This window comes from Neovison vison, chromosome 13 (genome assembly GCF_020171115.1).
Source record: "Neovison vison isolate M4711 chromosome 13, ASM_NN_V1, whole genome shotgun sequence".
NCBI lineage: Eukaryota > Metazoa > Chordata > Mammalia > Carnivora > Mustelidae > Neogale > Neogale vison.
The window spans coordinates 73152694-73176240 of NC_058103.1; the positions used below are offsets into that span (position 1 = coordinate 73152694).

At 46.0% G+C, this 23547-nt stretch overlaps 1 protein-coding gene and 1 pseudogene across 3 annotated transcripts in view; both read left to right on the forward strand.

The window, feature by feature from the left end:
- SLC7A8 (solute carrier family 7 member 8) overlaps positions 1-23547 on the forward strand; it is a 50048-nt gene that overhangs the window by 20017 nt on the left and 6484 nt on the right. For 2 of the 3 annotated variants that reach the window (XM_044232043.1, XM_044232042.1), the window contains exons 5-9: positions 15531-15656; positions 17356-17509; positions 18103-18226; positions 19706-19809; positions 23079-23175. In XM_044232043.1, coding sequence (XP_044087978.1) covers positions 15531-15656; positions 17356-17509; positions 18103-18226; positions 19706-19809; positions 23079-23175 — 605 coding nt within the window. Of the gene's footprint in view, positions 1-15530; positions 15657-17355; positions 17510-18102; positions 18227-19705; positions 19810-23078; positions 23176-23547 lie in introns of those variants that run through there. The other variant, XM_044232044.1, reaches the window with a different exon arrangement.
- Positions 16370-16519, forward strand: LOC122894771 (annotated as a pseudogene).

Sequence of the window (23547 nt, forward strand, 5' to 3'; positions counted from 1 at the left end):
AAATACTCCCAGCCGCTTCAAGTCTGTGCAAAGAAATGTTCTGTTTTCTGGTTTGTTGAATACTTTTTTTTCTGGAACCCACTTTAACAGGCCCCTCAAATCATCTCTTAAGTATCCAGTGAAGGGGTGCCTGGGTAGCTCAGTTGGTTAAGAGAGATCAGGTCATGATTGCCAGCCCCCTACCCCCCCCCCCGCTCATGCCCTGTCTCTCTCACTCTCAGATAAATAAATAAAAATCTTAAAAAAAAAAAAGGTATCCGGTGAAATAGGAACCAAACGGTCAGGAAGGCTTTCCTTAAATGCTCTTACCTTTTTTTTTTTCCCCAGGCTCCCTGTCCTCTTAGCTGGTGCCAGGCCAGCCGGGTGTGTGAAAATAGGCCTGGTGCTCTTTGGCAGGAGAGCCAAGTGTGGCCCAGTCCAGCTATATTTTTGAGAGAACCAGTGGAGATCTTGGGCTCTTCTGAGTGTATTTTAACCAGAGGCTCTGTTTTCTGCTGGATCATCTTGGCATGCCAAGGGCAAGCTGACCCACTGTAGGATGAGAGTTTCTGAGGGAAAGGCCACCCTCTGTGGAGAGGTCACTGGTGTGTTCTGGAGAGAGCTAAAAGACAAGGTGGGGAGCCCAGCAGGGAGATCCATGTGGCAAAGCCCCTACCTGGCACTGGCTGTGGGAGGGAGATCAGGTCAAGTGTGGTTCTATGGTGGGGCCAGAATACATTGGATGAAAAATGGTGGTGGGACAGCCAGATGGGGGTTGGAGAGGTGGAGAGAACCTGCTGGAACTGGCTTGCCTGCAAGGAGCCTTGGGGGGAGGGAGAAGGAACTGCAGATTTGGATCTGCTTACGCAACTGCAGCTGCCACTTTGAGTTATTCTATTATGTAGGTCAAAGCTGATTATTCACTGCTGAGTCAGCAGAATATCCCTGGCCACCAGGCAGTAAAAAAAGAATGTATTTTACATTTTAATTAAATGGAAAGCCTTCTCCCTTCTCCAGAGCAAGCATATTAATGGGAGGAAGGAATTAGGAAGGAGGGGAATAGGAGGTGTTGAAACTTGGTTTTGGTGCCTTCTTCTAGGATGTGCTTTGAGTGTTTCTCTTTTCCTTCTTTCCCTTTTTACTACTTTGGAAATAAATGACTATATTCTCTCGGGAAAAGATTCAAGGAACATATAAAGGGAGACGACTGTGAGAGCTTCCCCTTATCATCACCCTTCTCCCATGCCCAGTAACCGTGCTAACTGTGGATAGGTATCCATCCAGTTCTAAATAAAATGCATGCCTCCATGTCTGGGCATATAGACATGTGTGTGTCTCAACATATACATATGGATAGGTGATTTCTGCAGCTTACTGTTTTATCATTTAGCTATAGCTTTTGGCTACTTCCTGAGTTTCTAGTTGTAAACAAAGTGGTCCCAGTGGCACTGAAGGAGTATCAGGTGTTCTGGGGTCCCCCATTTGTGCTTCTTGCTCCCTTACTCTGGGTTTTCTCTCAGGATCTGTCTCTCTGTCCTTGAGACTGGGTCAGCTTTCACTCAGGCAGCTCCTGGCCTCCCTCCTCTCTTTGGGGTCTAGGGTCATGTCCAGGATCTGAAGTAGAATTTTTTTCTTTTCATTCAAGTCTCCTCTTTCCCCTGAATGCCTGTACTAAAGAAACTCCTTCTCCTTTCTCTCCCTGAGGGGACAAGAGTGTCCTGCATGTATTTCACAAGTAAAAAAAAATGCTTCTTATCTTGTTTTCCAACTTTCTACTTAGATACCTAAGAGGTTGGTTTTTTAGGGCTTCAGATTTCTCCTCCTCCTTTTTCTTCTTTTTCTCCTCCTTCTCCTTCTTTTTCTTTTCCCTTGAGCAGTTTAGAAGGGAAAGGACTTTACTGTTACATATAACTTTTAACCCTGAATTGCTCTGCATTCCTCTGTGGAAAGTCCCCAGGTCCTTGATGCAGGATGCTATGATCGATAAACCTGTATGTTGTTTTGCAAGTCTCTTGCAAATTAATCCCTTGACATCAGAGGGTTCTAGTTGTTCCTAACTTCTAAGTCCCTTAATCTCGGTTCATTTGCCTTTGAGGTTTCACATTTTCTAGGCCCAAATTTATCGCCATACACTAAACCCTTTGCCTCAGATGCCTGAGCAGCAGTGCCTTCCTGCTGTCCTTAGCCACCAGAGTTCTTTGGGTGCCTCATAATCCTCGTCAGACAAACACAGACCACCTACACTTGATTCCCATACATCCAAGTCATCTTCCTTCTCTCTACATCTTCTAGCTAGCCAACATTTAAAATCTAAATACAGTTGACCTTTGAACAACACAGCAGTTAGGGACACTGACTCCCTGCATAATTGAAAATCCACATATAACTTTTGACTCCTCCCAAACTTTACTCTTAGCCTACTATTGACTGAAAGCCTTACCAATAACATAGACAGCTAATTAACACATATTTTATATGGTGTATGCATTATATATACCGTATTCTTACAATGAAGTATGCTAAAAATATTATTAAGAAAATCATAAGAAAAAAATATATTTATAGTACTGTACTAAAGAAAATTCACATGTAAATAGAGCTGGTCAGTTCAAACTGTTGTTCAGGGGTCAACTGCATATTGAAAAATCTCTTAATTTTTTACTGAGTGGTCAATTTGACTAAAACGTCATTTTTCATTTTTATGATTCATAAAGACTAAAGGTATTTTGTAACTGGCTTCCCAAAGAAAAAAGAAAGAAACTGCAAATCTATCAGTTAATCCCCAGATTGAGCTCCTGCGTTGAGTGGAGATAAGGCATTATTTATACAGAGTCTGGGAAGAGATTAAAGGCTAATGAAGAGATTGGTGTGCAAACAAATAATTACAATACAATGTGATGACAAAAGTACAACACAGAGAAAGGTGCTTCAAAGTTGGGAGAGGAATACTAGGGAAGGCTCCCAGATTGAGCTAAATCTTCCAAGGTAAATAGGTAGCTCCCGATAGGCATGAAACAGAACAGCAGGGTAAAGGGATGGGCACAAGCAAGACCTGGCATCAAGAGAAAAATGACCTGTTGGAGAAAAGCAAGTACTTTTGTGTGGAAAGCCCAAGAGAGTGACAGGAGATGAGGTTCAACAGGCGAGCAGGAGCCAGTTCTGGAAGGATCCTGTACATCATGCAGGAGAGAGGAGTCTTTATCCAAGACACGGGAACCACGGAAGGATTTTGAGCAGAGGAGTAACATGATTAGGTTTACATTTGAGTGGAGAAAGACTGTGACATTTGAAGCAGTGAGATGAGTTAGCCAGCATTTGTGCAGGCCCAAGAAGTCCTGGCCTGAAATAAAAATGAAGTTACAAGGTGACAAAAACAAGAAAGATTTCAGAGTAGAATCAACTGGACGTGGTGATTAATTGACTGCTAAAAGAGAGCAATCTAGTTTATCTAGTACAAATCAAAATGAAATATCTCAACTCTCCAGCATTTATGATGAGCAGTCACAATGTGTTCTGCATTTCTGCCTTCTACTGCCCCCACAAAGCCCTGGGGAGCCCTTAGCAAGTATTTGGTTGGAAGTCTTCCTCAGGGTGGCCACCTCAGGTGGCCTTCCTCAGGGTGATCCAAAGCCTGCTCTAGAGTGATACAACTCAGAAAGGGGTTGAGACTCCTGGGAAGCATTATGCAAATGAGAATCTCCACACTCTGTTCATTCAACAAACACTCATTAAGTGCCCATGATGCGCTAGATACTGTCTTGGGCACGAGATACAACCATGAACCAAAAAAAGCCCCTCATTTGTCTCATTTGCAGCTGCAGCAGTGGGAAATTAAGACTTAATCAACATTTACTGAGTCTACTTGTGTGTCTTCTAGGTACCACACAGGATACAGAATCATTTTCAAATCTGAGTGTCTGCTTCAGGAACTTTGTTAGCCAAGAGAGATTAAGAGATTCCTGTACTAGGGAACCATCCATTGGATGATTCTGACAAGTTCACAGGAAATTTCAGTTCTATGTAGTAAATCCTCCAAGAGGACAACATCTAGGCAGAGCTAGATATAACAGAAATGGGGGGTGAGGAGTATGGTTAAGGAAAATCTTGGAGAAAACTACATATAAGTTAAGGAAAGACCAGTTGGAGATAGCCAGGCAGTATCCAGCATGGAGAGGAAAGTGGAATGGGATGGGGCAGGGAGAATGTTATAGCTGGAAGGATTAACATGTGCCAAGGTCTGGGGACAAGAAAGAACCTGGCCCCTTGGGAGAACTCCAGGTAGTTCAGCATAGCCACAGCATAGACTAGGAGATAGGAGATACAGATAGAAGTGAAGATCCAGCCAGGAATCCATTTATGAACAATGCTGGAGAGATTGGACTTTACCCGAAGAGCAATGGGAAGGATTGACATGATCATATTTACATTTTAGAAGACTCATGGCTACAAGGATAAAGGATGAATTGGAGAGGGGAATAAGACCGGAGGCAAGGAGACCAGGTACAATGTGTTTACAGAAATCCAGGATAGGGATGACAATGATGTGAATCGGGGATGGAGCTGTGGGAATATACAGAAATAGGTGTATTTGGCCTTTACAAGGCCAAATGGCAGGACCTGATGATTAGGGTGACTAGGGAGTCAAGGATGGCACATTCTTGTTGGAATGCAGATGAAATAAATCAAAGACAACACTGTTTTTTTGGTTTTTTTTTAAGATTTTGTTTATTTATTTGACACACAGAGAGATCACAAGTAGGCATAGAGGCAGGCAGAGAGACGGTGGGGAAGCAGGCTCCCCGTTGAGCAGAGAGCCTGAGGCGGGGCTCGATCCCAGGACCCTGAGATCATGACCTGAGCTGAAGGGAGAGGCTTAACTCACTGAGCCACCCAGGTGCCCCCAACTCTGGATCATATTTTAATGCCTTGTCATGGGTGTAGTTCTTACTCAGTTGAGTTGGCCCCCTGACTTTGCAACCATTCCCATTCACTTTTCAATACTCAAATTCTGATGCTGGAACTTGAGGAAGACAGTCCATGTGCTTTTGGCCTCCATGCCCATAATGGCAGAGTGAACACCTGCTCTTCAGTGCCATTTCAACCCATCCCTGCCCTATATGGTCTTTGGAGTATTCCTCATGCCCAAAGCCCTAGGAGTGAAGGTATCTTTGTTATTCTCATCTTACATTTCCATAAGAATGACCCAGTCTTGAGCTCTAAGAAGCTTTATCAGTGACTGCTTTATAGTTTATATATCATAATAAGCAATTATAAGTATCATGGTGAATTCTAGAGTTTTACTGAGGTCTTCTTCCCTAGGGATCCACTGGTGATGGACACTGCTGTCAATTAGTCTAAATCAAGTTCTGTTCTCAGACCAGGCTCTTTGTTCCCACCAGCTACCTGAGAAGTCAAGGTAGCTGACTGAAAAGCATTATTTTCAGTTTCAGTATGCTTTAATTGCTGGTCCAGATCACCTCCTCTTTCCTGGCTTTTCATGCTGTCTCTTCTGGTCTCCAGCTTTTAATCTCAGAGTGGCATTTGCTGTTCAAAGGGTGCACATAGCCCAAGTTCTGGAAACCGGGGAATGAGGAGCTTGTTCCTGGGAATGTGTCCAGACCTACTTGGGAGAATAATGAATGGGATTGAGGCCTCCTAAAATAGAGTTTTCCAGTAGTTCAGCTTCCACCAGGATGGAAATAACTTGCTAACTTTCTTGAACCAATAGAAGATGAAATTCTCCTCTCGCCTTTTGTTGTTGACTCTCAGGATTACTTTGTTTTTCCCAGAGAAGCCAGAGCCTGTAGTTTATGAAGTTCAGGCATTAATTGTGTCTGGTGAACTTGTAAGGGTTAATGTGACACTCCAAATTTATATCACATACCCAAGAATATAAAAGTCAAGACTGATGGGAGTGAGGCTTAGTGTCACAGGGAGCTTTGGAGGAAAGATGAGAGTTTAGCGAGTTTGGACACTACCTACCATTGGAATAGGGTTATAACCAAACCAGTCTTGGGAATTTTGCAGCCTGGGTCCCTGTTCATAAGCTTCAGTGACACTAACAGAGCCCACAAGTCTTCCAGTCCAAGAACCAACCAGACCTCCCACACCTTCTCTTCAAAGGCTGAGGATGATGGAAAGTCAGACTCGCCCTCCTGAGCTCTGTGCAGACCCTACAGAATACACCCCATTCCCCTTGCTATGGAATGGCAACCACCCTGAGAACTGGGGCATGAGATAACAGGAATTTTTCAGGCTGGGACTAGAACGGTAATGAATAGGATTCAAAAGGGGCTTCCCCGAGGTGGCATGGTGCCTTAGGTCTGTCTCCCCTGCTTTCCAGCTGCCTTCCATTCCCCCCACCATCCCTAGCCCAGAGGCCATGTTTAGTTTCTGCTGAAGAGAGAAGTACTCAGCTCTTAGAAAATGCTGAGCTGGGAGTTTGGGTTTTCTTGGCTAAACTCAGTACCAGATGGTGATTCAGCAGAAACTCCAGGTCTAGCAACTGGCACTGAGGGGTCAGGGGAAGAAGGAAAGGGAAGAGAGAGCCGGGAAGGGGGTGGGGCAGCGTGGGTGGGAGCTTAGCTGGAAGAATGCTTCCAGATGAAAGGGGCTGGAGAAGTACAAATGTTACTGTGGCATGGTAGCAAGATCTATTTCACAGCCTCGCTGTGGCCTTACAGCTGGGATCAAAGCTTAGTTTTTAGGGAAGGGCTCAATTCATTTATTCTGGTTTTATTGCTGTTGCTTTGTTTTGATGTTTTTGTCTTTCATCAGTCAAGTTATTTATATGTATCATAATACAACCTTTGTTTCAAGTAGTCAACAACTTGAGACTTTATAATACAACTCCTCACCCCAAGTGAAAATGTCTCGTCCTGGGCTCTGCGAAGGATTTTAGGAAGCTGACTCTGTCTCCTCACTCATACCCAGTTGCCCTCCAGGTCTCCCGGAGGACTCAGAGAAGAAAAGATAGCTCAGGCTGGCCCTGAGACCTGGATCTTATCAGAGCCTCAGGTTGTGTGCGTTAGAACTCAAACAGGGTTCCGTGTTTTCTTTGCCTATCAGTGCCTTTTGGCAGCCAGCACTGGTAACCTCCTAGATCTGGAAACAGCTGAGGTTCAGCAGGCCAAGCCAAGGCAGCCTTTCCACAATTAGAAACACGTGCCCAGATCCTTACAAGAGCAGTAGTGGGGAGAGGCGGCCAGGGAGTCCTATCCAGCCTATCACAGAGCCCAGTTTTCGCCACACCCCCTCCTACAGGCCGGGTGCTCATGGGGTGCTCCAGCATGAGCACCATGAACACTAGAGGGCTGGTCTGAGGGGCGTCACTTTGCCCCTTTAGTTCCAGGTCTGGAGGGAGGGAGTCAGGGGGAGCTGGCAGATCATGGCGGAAGGTGGAAGGAGGAGAAATGCGTGCCCCAGCAAAAGGTGAGACTAAGATCCCAGTGTTTCTGGCAGGCAAGCCCATAACCCAGGTGAAATTTACGGCTGTTTCAGAGGGCTGGGAGCTCCGTCCCAGAAAGGTGCTTATTTTGATGTTCTGGAGAGGAACAGGGTGTTCTGATTTCTACAAAGTGGCGTCACAGCTTCCCTTTTCAACAGCTGTCTGCTTAGTGCATTACATCTTTCTTTTTTCCTGTCTTGGCCTTCTCTCTCTGTGCTATTCTCTGAGCTCTTTCTCCTCACTCTAACGTTGTGTATTGTTTCTCCTCTTCCTTCCTCCCCACTGGCGTTTCTCAGGCTCACTCTTTCCCTCCCTCCTTCACTACCTGTCTTTATGGACTTTGGCAAGTCTGGGCATTTTTTTGCCCCTTTCTACTGTCTGTTTTCTCCTATCTGAAAAGACGGAGAGGCCTAGTTCTGAATATGCTAAAGGAAAACAAACCTTTCCAAGCTGCCTCTAGCCCACTCCTGAGAAAGATACAAGCAGCAAGACCAAGAAATCCTAAAGAAGTTCCCATAGTTCAAGAGAACATGTGATGGTGACATGGACAAGGGGCCAGAGAAGGGAATACAAGGCAGGGAGTCAAGTCTGCCAGTGAGAAATTATTTTCTAAAGCTCTGGGAACAATGGACACAACTCTCTTGGTCTCTCAGGAGTAGCCATCGTAGTCTTCCCCTTTTTGCCACATTGGCATCTTACTTCCCACTGTTCTGAAAGCAAACTGACTAGTTATCTTCAGGTTACTGACTCAGGGTGGCCCTTGAGCAATGAACATGGATACCATTGACAGGAGCAGGGTGAGAGAGAATGTGGGAATGGACAGAGGGACAGTGGGATAATATGTATATGATGAAAGAAAGACTGACATAGTGAAAGAATAAGCAACTGGGAACGGGTGGGGGCAGGAGGACATTAACTGGGGTCTTACTCCATGTACATATGAGGTTCTCAGTCTCTCAGGTCATTCCTGGCTCTGCTCATGAGGCTAGAAATGTGCCTCTGGGTAGTAGGGCACAGGCCTCAAATATCTCTCTCCAGTGCTGAGAGCTGTCTACAAGCAAAGCCCCAACCTGGTCATTCTTCTGAGCACTGTTCTTATAACAACCAGTCCAGCCTCCTATCTAAATGGCCACATCCTGGCTTTCACCCCATCACACCAGAACAGTGTGCTCCACGAAGCAGAAGCTGGCTTGACAAAAGGAATGATATTAGTTTAGGGATGTATGCAGGAAGGTGTCCACTGGCCCTCTGATAAAGGCACAGAATGACCATTTGCCAGCTCAGCTCAGCAAGAGGCCAGAGTCCTATGTCCAGAAGCAAGGGAGCACCTGAAAACAGAGCCCTGGCTGTGCTGATTGCGGACACTTAAAACCAGCCCCACGAATCCATGCTTAAAATGTTCTTTTTTTTTTTTTTTTTAATTTATTTGACAGACAGATCACAAGTAGGCAGAGAGGCAGGCAGAGAGAGATGGGGAAGCGGACTCTCTGCTGAGCAGAGAGCCCGATGCAGGGCTCGATCCCAGGACCTTGAGATCATGACCCGAGCTGAAGGCAGAGGCTTAAACCACTGAGCCACCCAGGCGCCCCCATGCTTAAAATGTTCTAAATGAAAACTTGTTTACTTTGTGCTCGCAAGTCACTGATGTTCTGTTTAAAAATGGACTGGAGAGATTAATTTTAAATTCTTTCTGTTACCTATACTCTATAACCTATTCATCTAAGGTAAAGATTCCCAAAACATGTAGTTCCTATTCTTCCCTTCTAAAATTTGTAGTGCTTTAACCTTGCCTTACCTCCTGGGGGTTTGGGTTGGGTTGACTCCACCTGGAAAAGTCCCAGAACGAGCTCTGTCAGGGTGCTTTTGGTGTTGTCCCCTGCAAGATAGCGCACAGTGTGGCCACCCTACCTTTTGTCTTAAGAAAGAAACTCAGTCTCAGGACTCTTGAGTTCATCTCTTGGCTTTCCATCTTTACTTCCTTTATGATCTGTGATTATAGCATCTGGTCAGTAAAATTAGGAGACCAACAAAACCATAGGGGCAGAGAAGAAAAGAGTCACTTCTGTGAGCCTCCCAGCACTAGACTTGCCTTGTAAGAAGTTTGAAACTTGGGCCTCCATTTGTATGTGTATCCGGGTTGCCTGTGTGGGCCTGAAGTTGTATGGAATATGGAGGTTACTGGAAAAGAGCCTGGAATTGGATGGAAGAGGAATATTAGCAGTGTCTTTTGCCCCTGGATTTTTCTGGGAGGAAAAGCACAGCTAGAGTTATTGGAGGGTGAGCCTGTTTAATATTATATAGAATTAGGAAGAGAAGAAACAGGAGGCAGTGACACCTTAGCTATAGGATTGAGGTTATTGAAGAGTTGGGATGCTGTCATGTGGTGTAGAAATTTGCCAACTAGGTTAGCACATGGGTGACCTCACTTTCACTGCTTCTTCTGGAGAGCCCACCAGAAGAAGCACTGGTGTTCTACATGTTTTACCTCCACTGGCATTCTACAAGGCCTGAGGGGCTTCTCCTTTGGACAGGTACTCCTTTGGGGTCCGGCGGTGTGCCGCCTGGTTGCTCTTCAAAAGTTTTGCTATTTCAGTGTGTGCCACCGGCTTTCCCGTCTTTCTGTATGGTGCCTGGCCCTGAATTAATTCCCTATTGCTACTATAACAAATTACCATGAATTTAGTGACTATAAACTACACAGATTTACTGTCTTATAGTTCTGGAGGTTAGAAGTCCTAAACTCAAGGTGCCAGCAAAGCTGTGTTCTTTCTGGAGGCTCTGGGGACAGTTGTTGCCTTGCCTTTTCCAGCTTCTAGAGACCTCCTACATTCCTTGGCTCGTGGACCCTTCTTCCATCTTCAAAGCCCATAGCTTCTTCAAATCTTTCTTTCTCTCTCTCTGGCTTCTGCTTCCAACATCATGTCTCTTTTTCTAACTCTGGCCCTCTGTCCAGGTCAGTGACAGGATTGCATTGTCATAAAAAATCTGACAAGGACTCCACACCTCTCTGTCAGGCTTTCAGCTTTCCCACAGACAGGGAGTCCCGAGCCCACCTCTCCTATTCAGCCCTGAGAGGCCCTGGGCCCTGAGCTCTGAGGAGCTCACAAGATTGCTGGGTTCTGAGTGCCCTACTCCTGCCTGCCTGTTTTTTGTATCCCTCCTGTCACCTTGACATTAAGGTGTCACCTTGTCACCTTTTCCAGCTTGGCAGATTAAGTAACCAACCCCTGACTTCAGCATTTCTTTGAAGAATCGTCTTGATAGTCTTTCCACCTTTTTATTTTTTTTAAACCTAGCAAACAGAAAGGATACCAAAGAGAAAGAGGAGAAAATGCCCAAGAAATACAGATAAGCCCGAGATTCCATGGGGGCTTCTAGAGAAGCAGGAACCTCCACACAGCCGTATTACGATGGACAAGAACCAGAGTCTTATGCTTTATTTCTGTTATCCAGCTGGGTCAAAATTATAAAATTCACCTTTTGATTAGGGTCTCCCCCTCCTATAGGACACAAGTCTGAGTCCCCTGGGCTGCGTTTGGGACTCCTCATGGATGCCCACTTGCTTCCGTGAAGAGCCTTGCTGTCAGCACACTGTTGTATGATCATCTTTTAGCTCACCCATCTTCCCCACCTTATGCTCTCAACTTCCTGAGGACAAGGACTTGTGTCTTATAACTCCCCCACCTACCAGGGCGCCCAGCACAGTAGGCCATTTGTAGATGGGTGGTTAGATGTATGGACAGACGGATGGACAGACGGATGGATGGATGAAGGAAAACCCTTACATTTCAGGCTGCAGAGGCCACTGGTCCCCACCTACATGTGGCCTCCCTGAGGTCACTGTTTCTCAAGCATTCAGAATGTACCTTCTGGCTGAGAAGAGAGAGGAGCCATAGCCATTAACAATACAAAGGGGCTCTGGGTAGCAGACAGGCAGAGGTAGGATGCCTGAACAGGGCAGGGGCTTGGCAAGCACCTGACAGTATTGCCTTCACTCACTGACCTTTCCTCTCTGTTTGGAGGCTCAGGTTTCAGCCTGCTGTGAGGGAAGCTGTCCTGTGGTAGCAGGAGACTGAAAGTGACCTCTTTCCCCTCAGTCACATGCTGTGATCACCCAGCAGCAGGGATAAGGGTCAGATGTGAGGGCCTGCAGTCATTGTTCTAAGGAGATTAGTGTCACAGGCAAAATGTCTCCCCACCCAATTCTCAGGATTTCTCTTTTTATGTTTGAAAGATCTCTGTAAAGGTAAAAGGTTAAATATTAGTCAAAGACTGGGTTCTTGTGAAATTGTGAAGATAAGGTCAGGTGGGACAGAAGATACCCACAGTGAGTTTATTTGACAAATTATCCCTTCCTTCAAACATCTCCCATCCCCCAGGAATATTCTGGAGTTGACTAAAGGAATCTTTCTGACTGCCTTGACAAAGTCCCTCTCCTAAGGAGATACATGATTTTGTGTTTTCTATCCCAGCCCACCAGGAGGTGGCCACATTCCCCCCACCCACTGGGGGAAGGATGTCTGTGACTTGTCCTGCTCATCCCTTGTTTCCCTCCAAGTACTTTGCCCTCTCTTCCCCACCGTGCCCTGTCCTCCCCTTGATAGAGGATAATTTTCTTCTCTGGAATCATAGTCTGGTTCCTTATTCTGTAATCCTTACCTATCCCTGAGCCTCATGGGTTTTATGTCCTAATCTTCTTTTCATAAATCAATCTCCTTTATCCTTAAGTCATTGCTTGTGTCTTCCTGAACTCCTGGGACCTGAGGGCCCAGCCTTGTACCTAGCAGTCCTCAAGGCCCTGAGGAGAAACAGATCTCGGGCCCTGTTGCTTAGAATGATTTGGGTTGGATTGTCACCAGGCATGTGATCCTGAAATCCTTTTTGAATTGAGTAAGATAAACCAAATGTGTGTTTATCAGGATGTCTCGGTCCATCTGGAACATTCGAGTATTTACAAGATGTTCTCCCTGTTCAGGCGTTTAAAATCCTTCCTCTGACAACATGTTTTTGTTCTCCTTATATGACACCATCTTGGATAACAACTTCTCTGTGAGGAGTCAAGAGTTTCTACTCTTGAATTCAAGTTTCCTGTCGCTCTTTTGACTCTGTGCAACCAACTGGGGCTCGTGTCTCCTTTTGATGAGATTCCTGGGGAGCAGGGGAGATTGTGTGCATTGTAAAATGTGTAGACTGAGATGAGATTGCAGGGCTAATGAACTGAGGCATTTTCTGTATCCAAGTATTAAATATTTGTTGAGCACATGCTATTTGCAGACATTAATGATGCCCAGGGATTGAAAACATGAAAAGTCATAGTTCCTGCTCTCCTGGTCTACATGGAGACAGAGAAAAAGAAACAGATCTTTATAATACAAAGAAGTAGATGCCAAAATTAAATATAAACAACGTGGTCTGAGAAAAAAGAGGAGGGACAAACTTTGTTTGTTTGTTTTGTTTGTAAAATGCAGCTGGTGTATCTTCCCTTGCAGCCACATTGTCGGGAATACATAAAATAATAAAGACACAGAACAGGTGACATTTGAGCTGGATCTTGAAAGATGAGAAGGAGTTTGCCAGGTAGAGACGGTGTGGGGAGAAAGGTTACAGATAGATAATAATGTCAGGTCTTCACCCTGTTGACTTGGTCTCAGAATCAAGTAAGGTCAGAATATACTTGAAAAGTAAAAACACAGTTTAAAGATCAGGTATTGATATAATCTGAGCAACTGTTCAGGTGAAGTCAGAAGCCGTGGCAGCGCTTGAGAACAAAGGCTGGTGCTTCTACATGTGTGACTTGTACCTTTGGAGGACTGGGCGGGTGTGGGGGAGTCCTCGTCACTGTCTCAGGGGAAGGGGAAACAAGAGGATTTTATTTCTTCTCTTTGTTCTCAAGGACTTCCTAAGCACCAGGAAGATGAGGTCCCATTCCTGCGGCACAGGCTCCCTGGGTTGCTGGGAGAGTGTGGCTGTAAAATAGAGTCCCTCCCTCCTAGGATTCAGCCTCTGAACTCTCCTCCATCCCTTGGAGTTTCCATGTTGTTGGGATCTCTGGGGGAGCCCTGTGACTCCTAGGATAGGAGGCAGAGTTAAAAGTCCCTATGCTACCAAAGAAGACAGAGTGCTAGTGGTAAATAAGCACATGAAAACATGCTCAACCTCACCAGTCATGAGGGAAATGCAAATTGAGATAACAGTGAGATGCCCCTACCCACCTCTCAGAAGAGCCAAGCTTTTGGAGCTGAGGATACCAAATGCTGGAAGGATTCAGAGCAACAGGACCTCGCCTACATTGCTGGTGGAGATGCTAACGATACAACCACTTTGTGGGGTTTTGTTGTTGTTGTTTTTAAGATTATTTATTTATTTATTTATTTATTTGAAAGAGTGAGAGAGCACAAGCTGGGGAAAGCAGCAGAGGGAGAGGGAGAACCAGGCTCCCCACTGAGCAATGTGGAGCTTGATCCCAGGACCCCAGGATCATGACCTGAGCCGAAGGTAGACACTTAACTGACTGAGCCACCCAGGCACCCTGATATAACCCCTTTGGAAAGTAGTTTGGCTGTTTCTTATAAAGTTAAACATAGATTTAGGGACGCCTGGCTGGCTCAGTCAGTAGAGCATGTGACTTTTCATTTTGGGCCTATGAGTTCAAGCCTGTAGAGATTACTTTTTTTTTTAAAGATTTTACTTATTTATTTGTCAGAAAGAGAGAACAAGCAGGGAGAGCAGCAGGCAGAGGGAGAAGCAGGCTCCCCACCAAGCAAGGAGCTCAGTGTGGGACTTGATTGCAGGAGCCTGGGATCATGACTTGAACAAAAGGCAAATGCTCAACTCACTGAGCCACCCAGGCGTCCCTAGAGATTACTTTTAAAAATAACCTAATTTAAAACAAAAAAGTTTTTCATTTACCTTATGACTCAGAATCTCACTCTTGGATATTTACTCAAGAGAAAGGAAAACTCTTCTCAAAGATATCTACAACCCATTTAAATACTTATATGCAGCTGTTTATAGCAGCTTTATTCATAATAGCCCCAAACTGGGAGCAGCCCTGATGTCCATTAGCCAGTAAGTAGAAAGCCAATACATAAAATGGAGTACTACGTTGGGACGCCTGGGTGGCTTAGTCGTTAAGCGGCTGCCTTCAGCTCAGGTCATGATCCCAGGGTCCTGGATTCGATCCCCGCATCGGGCTCTCTGCTCGGCAGGAAGCCAGCTTCTCCTTCTCCCATTCCCTCTGCTAGTGTTTCCTCTCTTGCTGTGTTTCTGTCAAATAAATAAAATCTTAAAAAAAAAAAAATGGGAGTACTACATGACAATAAAAGGACCAGACTATTGATATACACAGCAACATGAGTGGATCTGAAGAGCATCATGTGAAGTGAAAGAAGCCAAACAAAAGGCTACATATTGTACAATTCTGTTCATGTGACATTTTGGAAAAGGCAAAACTATAGGGACAGAAACCAAATTAGTGATTGCCAGAGGTAGGGGAAGGGAACTGACTTCAAAGGAGCTTAACATGCCAGAAAGAGAACTTTTGGGAGTGTTGGAAATGTTCCATATAAAGAGTGTGGAAGTGATTAACTAACTGAATACATTTGTCAGATCTCATCAAACTGTACACTTAGAAAAATGAATTTTATTCCATGTAAATTATACCACAGGTTAAAAAAAAAAAAAAAAGATTCCCCCTAACCCTCTGTTGCCCCAAAATCAGGCTGAGGAAGATGACATTCAGGACCCACCAGCTGCTCAGGGCTCCCCTTGAACACACAATGGCCTGGAAACAGAGCCCATACTTGCACTCTGGTGAGATGCTGATTTCCCTCAAAGCCTGTGCCTTCACTTCCATGCCTACTTCTGGCTTCCAGTCCTAGGCAGGGCACGCTCTGACCAAGCTCTAATTTGTGGCATGTAATCTCCATTTGTAACCCATTAACCTAGCCAGAGTTTCTGGAGACTGGGGCTGGGTCTGAGGGAAATTTAGCTTGCCTGTTATAGTCCCATCGTCAGAAGCAGGGAACATTTCTACTTCTGTCCAGAGGGCCTCCTACAGCCTCATTATAGCCCTGAGGGTATGTTTGGGGGTCTGTCATTTCAGTGCTCCTCACATGGGTCAACTGTGCCAGCGTGCGGTGGGCCACCCGGGTTCAAGACATTTTCACAGCTGGGAAACTCCTGGCCCTGGCCCTGATCATCATCATGGGAGTTGTCCAGATCTGCAAAGGTGAGTAGCACCCAAAAAACGGGACCCCAACCAACTTGCTGCCTTTTTCATGTGCACACCCCCTCACATTGTCTTTAGACACGTGCACCCTGAGATTTTCCAATTCTGACCTTGAATGACTTCTCTTCTTCACTTGCTTTACAAAGGGGAAGAGAAACCATTTTCCTGGGATGGTTGGAAGTTGAGCCTTCCCCACCTGGTTTGCAGAGTTCAGGTCTCCCATGCTGACCTCCTGGCTCTGGCCCAGCTAGGTGAAGCCCCCAGACCTCTGGACTCCTGTTCCCCTCTTGTCCCATCTCCAGAGAAGCTCCCTGCCTCTTACATTGTATGTTGCCCGTATCTTAAAATGGAGAACAGAAGAGATTTTTACACATTTCAAAATTACTCATAATCTCTACAAGAGAGAGCTCGACATTCCTGGGGCCCCTGCCAACATTCCCCACTGGATTTGGTCCCTTCCAAGTCCAAGTCTGTATTTGGTTTCCACAGGAACCATGGCACCACTAGGCTCTGCCCAGTGTCACTGCCTCCTGGAGAAAGTCAGATGACAAACAGAGAGACCTCCCACCCGCCTACAAGCCTTGAAGGCCATGTGGGGTGCCTGGATATTTACTCTAGGGAACATAATTAAGGTTCTGCTGTTATTTTAACCAGTTGTGTTAAGTTCTTTAGCAGGTAATATTGTGTAGACTTAAAGAAATCACTTTAAGAAATCCCCTGTCTGGTAGGGGAGATACCATGATCATGAAGGGGGTATTACAAGGGCAAGGTTTATCCATTGCACTATGCCTGCAGTTTCCCCAAACATGAGAAATGGGACTACCTAGTATGTGGTAGTGAGGACTGGGTTCATGCTTTCCCCCTAAAAAACAAAAGAAAGAAAGAACCCACTGTGCTATCTTTTCAGAGATAAAAGTGTCTTCTATTCTGGCCCTGATGCTTTCTCCTAATGATTTTAATTTCCTTATTTTCTGTCCAAACGATGGATTGCAGATGAATAAGTAAAATATGGGCATTTACTCTGTGTTTCGTTACAACATCATCAGCAAACTTTCTTGAGGGCCCACATGCATGTAGGACACTGTGCTGAAGGTTGGGAAGGCAGTGGAAAGCTCTTTGCTGAAGGACCCTGTCCTCGGGGAATCTATACCATGAAGAGAGAGAGAGATGCCTTAGAAAGACAAGAGGTTATTGATAAAGAAAGCAGAATGCGCATGAACTTCTATGGTGTTAGAGGAGCTTTCGTTTGAGGGTTTGTTGTTCTCTATGCTTTCTTTGTGAAAATGTATAAATTTAGATCTATAGGAAGGTGGTCAAGAGACTGCCAATGGCCCTAATCCTGCATCTCCAAATCCCAGCTCCCTCCCACCCCCACCCCCTGCCCACCACCCCTCATTTACTCTACTCTGCCCTAACCTGGCCTTTCCTTCCAAGCAAATTTGCCTTTGAAAAGAACATTGAGATCTGTGCTTTGAACCTGAGCCTGCATTTGGACTCCTGGTTCCTAGGTTCTGTGAAAGTCCTAATCTTATTTCCATTCTCCTTTTGGTCCCGCTTCTCCAATGTGTGGAGTTCACTGGAAACAAGACAAGAGCTGGATCTTCACTGCAGGAGGAGCTGAGACAGGACTAGGCAGGCTAGAGGCCTCCAGGCCTCTAGCTCCTTTCTCTGAGCAGCCCCCTGCCCCTTGCATCCACAGGAGAGTATTTCTGGCTGGAACCAAAGAACGCATTTGAGAATTTCCAAGAACCCGACATCGGCCTCATCGCACTGGCTTTCCTTCAGGGCTCTTTTGCTTACGGAGGCTGGAACTTTCTTAATTACGTGACTGAGGAACTTGTTGATCCCTACAAGTGAGTTAAAATAGCCCAGCTCTTCCCAAATCCCTTGAAAGGCCACAGCACCTGCTACTAGGAAGAGAGAGTCAGGTGTCCACTGGCCACTTCTCCACCTCTGCCCCTGTTCTGACTGTGACCTGGTCTATCCTGAAGAAACAATTATTTCTCAGGAACTTAAAGCATTTGCCATCTGCCCTGCCAGGAGGAGAAAAATGATCCCGTGACTGTCCCAGAGCAGATTAAAAGCTGAAACAGTGCTGAGATAGTACCATTGCCTTAGAGGATGAAATGTGCCAAGAGGCCTCTGGGCATCTTACTTACCTGTCTTAGGACAGGAGGGTCTTTGTGTCTTGAGGCAGGGGAGAAGGGTGCATCATGGAGATCCCACTCAGAAAGAGGTCAACAGGTATGAAGCATATTCCCAGCCTACACTGTTCATTTTCTCTAAATTGCCCTGCCCATTTTGAGACAGAATACATCCCCCCAGGGAGAGGGAGTGTCACACAAGGTTGCCAGGTCAGTTTGGAGCAGAAAGACAAGGCACCTCCCAAACCCTGTGATGAGGCAGGTGCCAGGCCTTTCCCCTCTCACCTCCTCTCCTTCTACAGGAACCTTCCCAGAGCCATCTTCATCTCCATCCCACTGGTCACATTTGTGTATGTCTTTGCCAATGTCGCTTATGTCACTGCAATGTCCCCCCAGGAGCTGCTGGCATCAAACGCAGTCGCTGTGGTAAGAAATCAAACTCACAGTTCCTCAAACCAGGAATGTTGACATAGACTTACCTGACTGGCCCTACTCGCTTTTCCCTGATCCATGAATTTGTGGAATTGGAAGTCATCCCAAGTTCTCAGGGCAGAAACCATATCTTCAAGTGCCCAGGAGGAAACGGATGGCCGTGTTGTACCTAGAACAGTGACAACAGCAGAACCAGCTTGTTGCCACACACTCTATGGCCCACAAAGCTACCTTACTTACTATATGACCCTTTACCAAAAAAAATTTGCCAGTTCCCAATCTGGGGCACTTTAAACTCTAAATGTGATGATTGTGTAATGGAGGCAGTCTCCTCCTAGAAAGATATAATCTTGCACAAGACAATGCCATTCCTCTCTGCCTTTGTTTCTTCCTCTGGAAATCATGCAGCCTGACTCCTTCCCTCATCAGGGAAAAGTGTGTGCCAATAAACAGGTCGTAGGCATGGTCTGTGCTCTTTGGGGAAAGAGATCATGCAGATCCAAAGCACTGGGGTCTTTGATACTCAGGAGAAACCTGGGAGCCATGCAGCCCCCTGACCTGGCTTCACCTGAGCCCTGACGCCACCCTACCAAACTGTCATCACATTTTTCCTCTCCGAAGACTAAAGAAAGAGGCTCTTCAGTGTCCTGGGGCATGACCACTGGCCTAACCCAGCAGCACATCCATTCAAAACAACACCTCCCCCATAATGTGTGAGAAATTGAGTGTGTACTTGGCTCAGAAAATATAGAAAAGCCTAGTCCCTTGACATTTTACATTGCTTCAGTATAGGGAGACGAGTCTGTAGCTTTACCACCTTTTCTTTCTCAGCCTACATAGTGGCTTGTTCTTCTCATTTTCCCCCTCCTACACTAATTCTGTGAATTTAGAAATTCTCACCCTATGAATTAGGAACCATTTCTATTTTAAAGATGGGAAAACTGAGGCTCAAAAATTAAGGATCTTGCTCAAGGTCTCACAGCTCCAAACTGTTGGGCTAAGATTTGAACCCCAACCTGCCTGACTCATGAGTGTGTAATGTAACTGAGGCCTGGACTCCCACAGCTAGTTTCTGGTCCTGGCCCTCCACTTTCTGGGTTTGTGATCATAGGCAGACTACCTAATTGCTTTGTGCCTTAGTTTTCTCATCCATAAAACAAGGGGAACAAATGTTAGCACATCATCATCATTGTTGTTGTTATTGTTATTATTATTATTATTATTACCACCATTCACTGTCTCCTTCAGTTAATAGCCCAAAACACTTGTTAAATCTCCACTGTGTGTGATTACCATGGGAAGGGAAGTGGCGGTGCGGTGCCGGAGGGGCTGGGGAAACAACTCTCCCTGCAAGGACCCTGGTAGGAGAGACTCAGCAAGCGTAGAGATGGGAGGGAGCATTCCCAGCAGTGATGTACAAGTGGTGGGTTGTAACCTTGCCTCTTCTGCTCATTCCCTTGTTTTCTCTCCCAGACATTCGGAGAGAAGCTCCTAGGGGTCATGGCCTGGATCATGCCCATTTCTGTTGCCCTGTCCACATTTGGAGGAGTCAATGGGTCTCTCTTCACCTCTTCCCGGTAAGTGTCGTCCCAGTCCTTCCTGGGCCAGGGGCCATTCTGCTGCGCATACTGCTCTGTGTATATGTGGGGGACTTGTCTCTGTCAGCAGGGGTCTGTGTGGGCACCTGGGTGGTGACCTCGTAGGGGGTGATTGCTCACGAAAGGGCATTTGTATGTCAGCTTGGACGCAAAGGGGTGTGTGCTGCTCGTGTGGTTACCTGCGATGTGTGTGGCTTCACATGTAGTGGCGAGAAGCCCTGTCCCACCTCATTTCAGCAGGAGCAGAGGGCCGAGGAGGTCCCAGGCTGCCTGACGCAGTCCTAGGTCTGGGCACCGTGACTAGCAGCAGGACAGTATCTCAGCAGCAACCACAGAGCCCCTTTGCTACTTGCCTGGAAACAGGCTATGCTGCCTTGAAAGGAACCCCACTCTATCAGGGACCAGGAGGGACACAGGCTTGTGGGGTGGGGGCTCTGGGCTGGCCTCTTATGGAAGTTCTGGGACCAGCCTGCAGGTGGAATGGATCCTTCTCCCTGCTCAACAGACAAGTGGCTGTGGGCGACCTTGTCATGGCTGCTCGGGAGACTTAGGCAGAGCGTGTAAAGTGAGAGAAGTGGGGAAAAGCTGAAGGAAAGCATTTGTCCAAAGCCAGGCCCCCAACTCCCAAACTCTCAGGGAAGCCAGAAGCTCAAGTCAGTCCAGAAATCCCTAACATTTGCCTCTACATCCCCAGGAATCTGCCCCTCCTCAGGGTCTCTTCTCCCTATCTCCAGAATGGACCGTTGAGGCTAGCAGACACTGGACGGTTTCCTATCAGTGTTGTTCAAGGGGACTTCCCCCATTTCTTAGAAAGTTCCCCTGCTCCCAGGCCATAGTCCTACTTGAAAGATACAGCAAGAACAGGGAGTCCCTGAGTTCAGCTGCTTCCAAAGCCACCCATTACCTCAGGGAGGAGTTCTCATGAAATGTCAAGGGAGTGCCATGTTTTCAGGACCCAGGGCAGGAAAGAGGGAGTGTGGGTGTCCTCTGTGGCCTGGGACCCTATGAGACTGAGACTCACCCACAGCAACCTCGTGTGCGTGTTACACAGGAGCTGTGGCCACCTGGAGTCCCCAACTGAGGGCGAGCAGTGGAAGAGCAGTGACCCATGAGGCTCTCTGGGATCTATTGGAAGAGAGTGACTGGCTACAGTCTCTTTAGAGTGGGGTTTGTCCCCAAGTGATGGTCTGCATGCATGTGATACAGCTGTGTGTGCATGTAGGACACGGCGGCCCTGGCGTGCGAGGCCTCTGATTCAGAGGCACAGCTCACCCACCAGGCCTCCTCTGCTCATCTTTCCAGTTCCTTTGTTCCTTCCTCCTCCTTCCCTCCCTCTCTCCTTCTTTCCCTTACTCTTTTGTGTTTGGTATATGGAGAGGTTGACCCTTCCTGAGAAATAGGAGTGTGTGTGGGCGTGTGTCATGCTTAATGTCATTGTCTCCTCTGTTGTCAGCTAGCTGGGCAAGGATTGTCTCTTGTGAACTTGACACTGGCAAATGCTGTTGGACCTGGACAGTTACACTGGTCCTGGCTGCATGTGGAGGAGGGACATGAATGTGGGGCCCTGGCTACGTGCATGATGAGGCTCCCTGAGCACCCGGAGCTCATTTAGGTGCATGAGGCTGCACCGTAGAGGGGCAATGCTGCGTGGCTGCATGAAACCAGTGACAGTAGCCTCGGTAGTTGATGATGGCAACTGATGGTGATGCACATGGGTACTTGGGGCCATAATGGACTCCCACACTTCCGCCAAACTGCTGCTATTAGTTCCTCTCCCCCTCACACACAAATTCCAAAGTAAGTGACAGGTTTTTGTTTTTTTTTCAGAACACCCAGCGTGCTGATTCTGTGCCTTCCTGTGCCCTTTACAGCAACTCCTTCCTCCTACCCCTTAGGTGCTTAATTCATACTAACATGTAAACAACTTCCAACGGCTTATAATATTCTTTTCTCTGAAAAAAGAAAGGGGAAGAAGAAGTCCCTTTTATGTTAAAATTTCTCTTTTTAAAAATACATATTTTTAGCCATGATATTATACTATAGTTTGACAGTATGTTACCAGTAGAAATAGATTGGATACCTAGGATCTCTCTGTATTATTTCTTCCAGTTGCTTGTGAGTCTACAATTATCTCAAAAAAGGATCTAATTTTTAAAAAGGATTAAAAAATCACTTTTATTCCAATTAAAAATTTCTCATCTATTTTAGAAATTAACTTTTTAAATAAAGTCTATGGAAGAAAATTAAAATTACTCATAATTCCATCTCCCTAAGATAATCAGTTGGTATGTTTTTACATGACCATAATTTCTAAATTAATTAGAATCATACTGTATGGAATCATATAGTGTTCTGTCTTGCTCTTTCCATTTAACATTGTATTTGAGTATGTTCTCATGCAATGAATTTTTTTCAAAACATTAAGACTGTAAAATATCCCATCTTATAGATATGCTATAATTTATGTTATCAGTCTTTTACTTTGGGGGCATTTAGGATATTTCCTATCTTTTTTATCATCAGAATATCTGTTATATATATCTTTCACTAACTCACTATTCATTTCCTTAGGATGGCTTCTTTGGGAATAGAAAAAGTAGCTTAAGGTTATAAACTTTTAGGTATGATATAATACAATACATACAATACAATAAAATACACAGATTGTCCAGATTAATGAATTTTGAGAGTTGTATACAGTGATGTAAGCACCACTCAAAACAAGATATAGAACATTCTCACATATCCACCAAGTTATTCCGTGTCCCTTTCTGGTCCACCACCCATTCTCTGTCCCCACAGTAGCAACTACCTCCTGACTAGAATATCAGTGTTTTTAAGGCTTCCCATGGACATACAGTTCAGTCCCCATGTTTCAGAGAACCTGTATTCCTTGAGGATGGGGGAGGCCCATTTTTAAAGGGATTAGGACGTTGTGAGACCCACAAAGTGAAGTCACAATCATCAGTAACCCCAAGCCACTCAGACCATACTTCGGGTCTCCATGCACCCAGAATCCATCCATTATCCACTGGCTGCCTCTGGTCTGCCTGCACCTGCACTTGTGAATGTGGGTCCTGTGATAAGTGGGCTGGAGTGTGCATGGGAAGGTGGGTACGTGGTTGGGTAGGGGAGATGCTCCTGTGTGAGCAGAAGGTGGGCATGAATAAGGAAGACTGGGCTGGGGAGGGAACTTCCTTGGGTAGTCTATAGGTCACCCCAGGCTGACCTGTTTTTCTCTTTACCAGGCTGTTCTTTGCTGGAGCCAGGGAGGGCCACCTTCCCAGCGTGCTGGCCATGATCCACGTGAAGCGCTGCACCCCAATCCCAGCCTTGCTATTCACAGTAAGGCCCCCTCCTTCTGCCAGCCCTATACACACCCTCCCTCTTTGTTCTTGCTCTGAGCTGAAGTTCGCACTTCCCACACACAGCGCTGTCACCTTCCTGGTCTGCTCCCAGGTTTCATTGGGTCTTAGATAATCTGGTAAATGGTATACATGGGCTTTGTGAATATCAAGAGAAATAACAAGGAAAGACCCTGTGTCCTGAAACACCTTCAGGCTCTCACCCTGGCTCATTGCTATTCTCCCTTCCTTTTGGGTCAGATTGAAGTGTCTATGTCACAACTCTACAGTCTCATAAAGAAACCTCCTTTCTTGGCTCTCCCCTGCACTTGTTGCCCCCAGGATTGCAGCTTTGGGCCCCCATTCCTGGCCA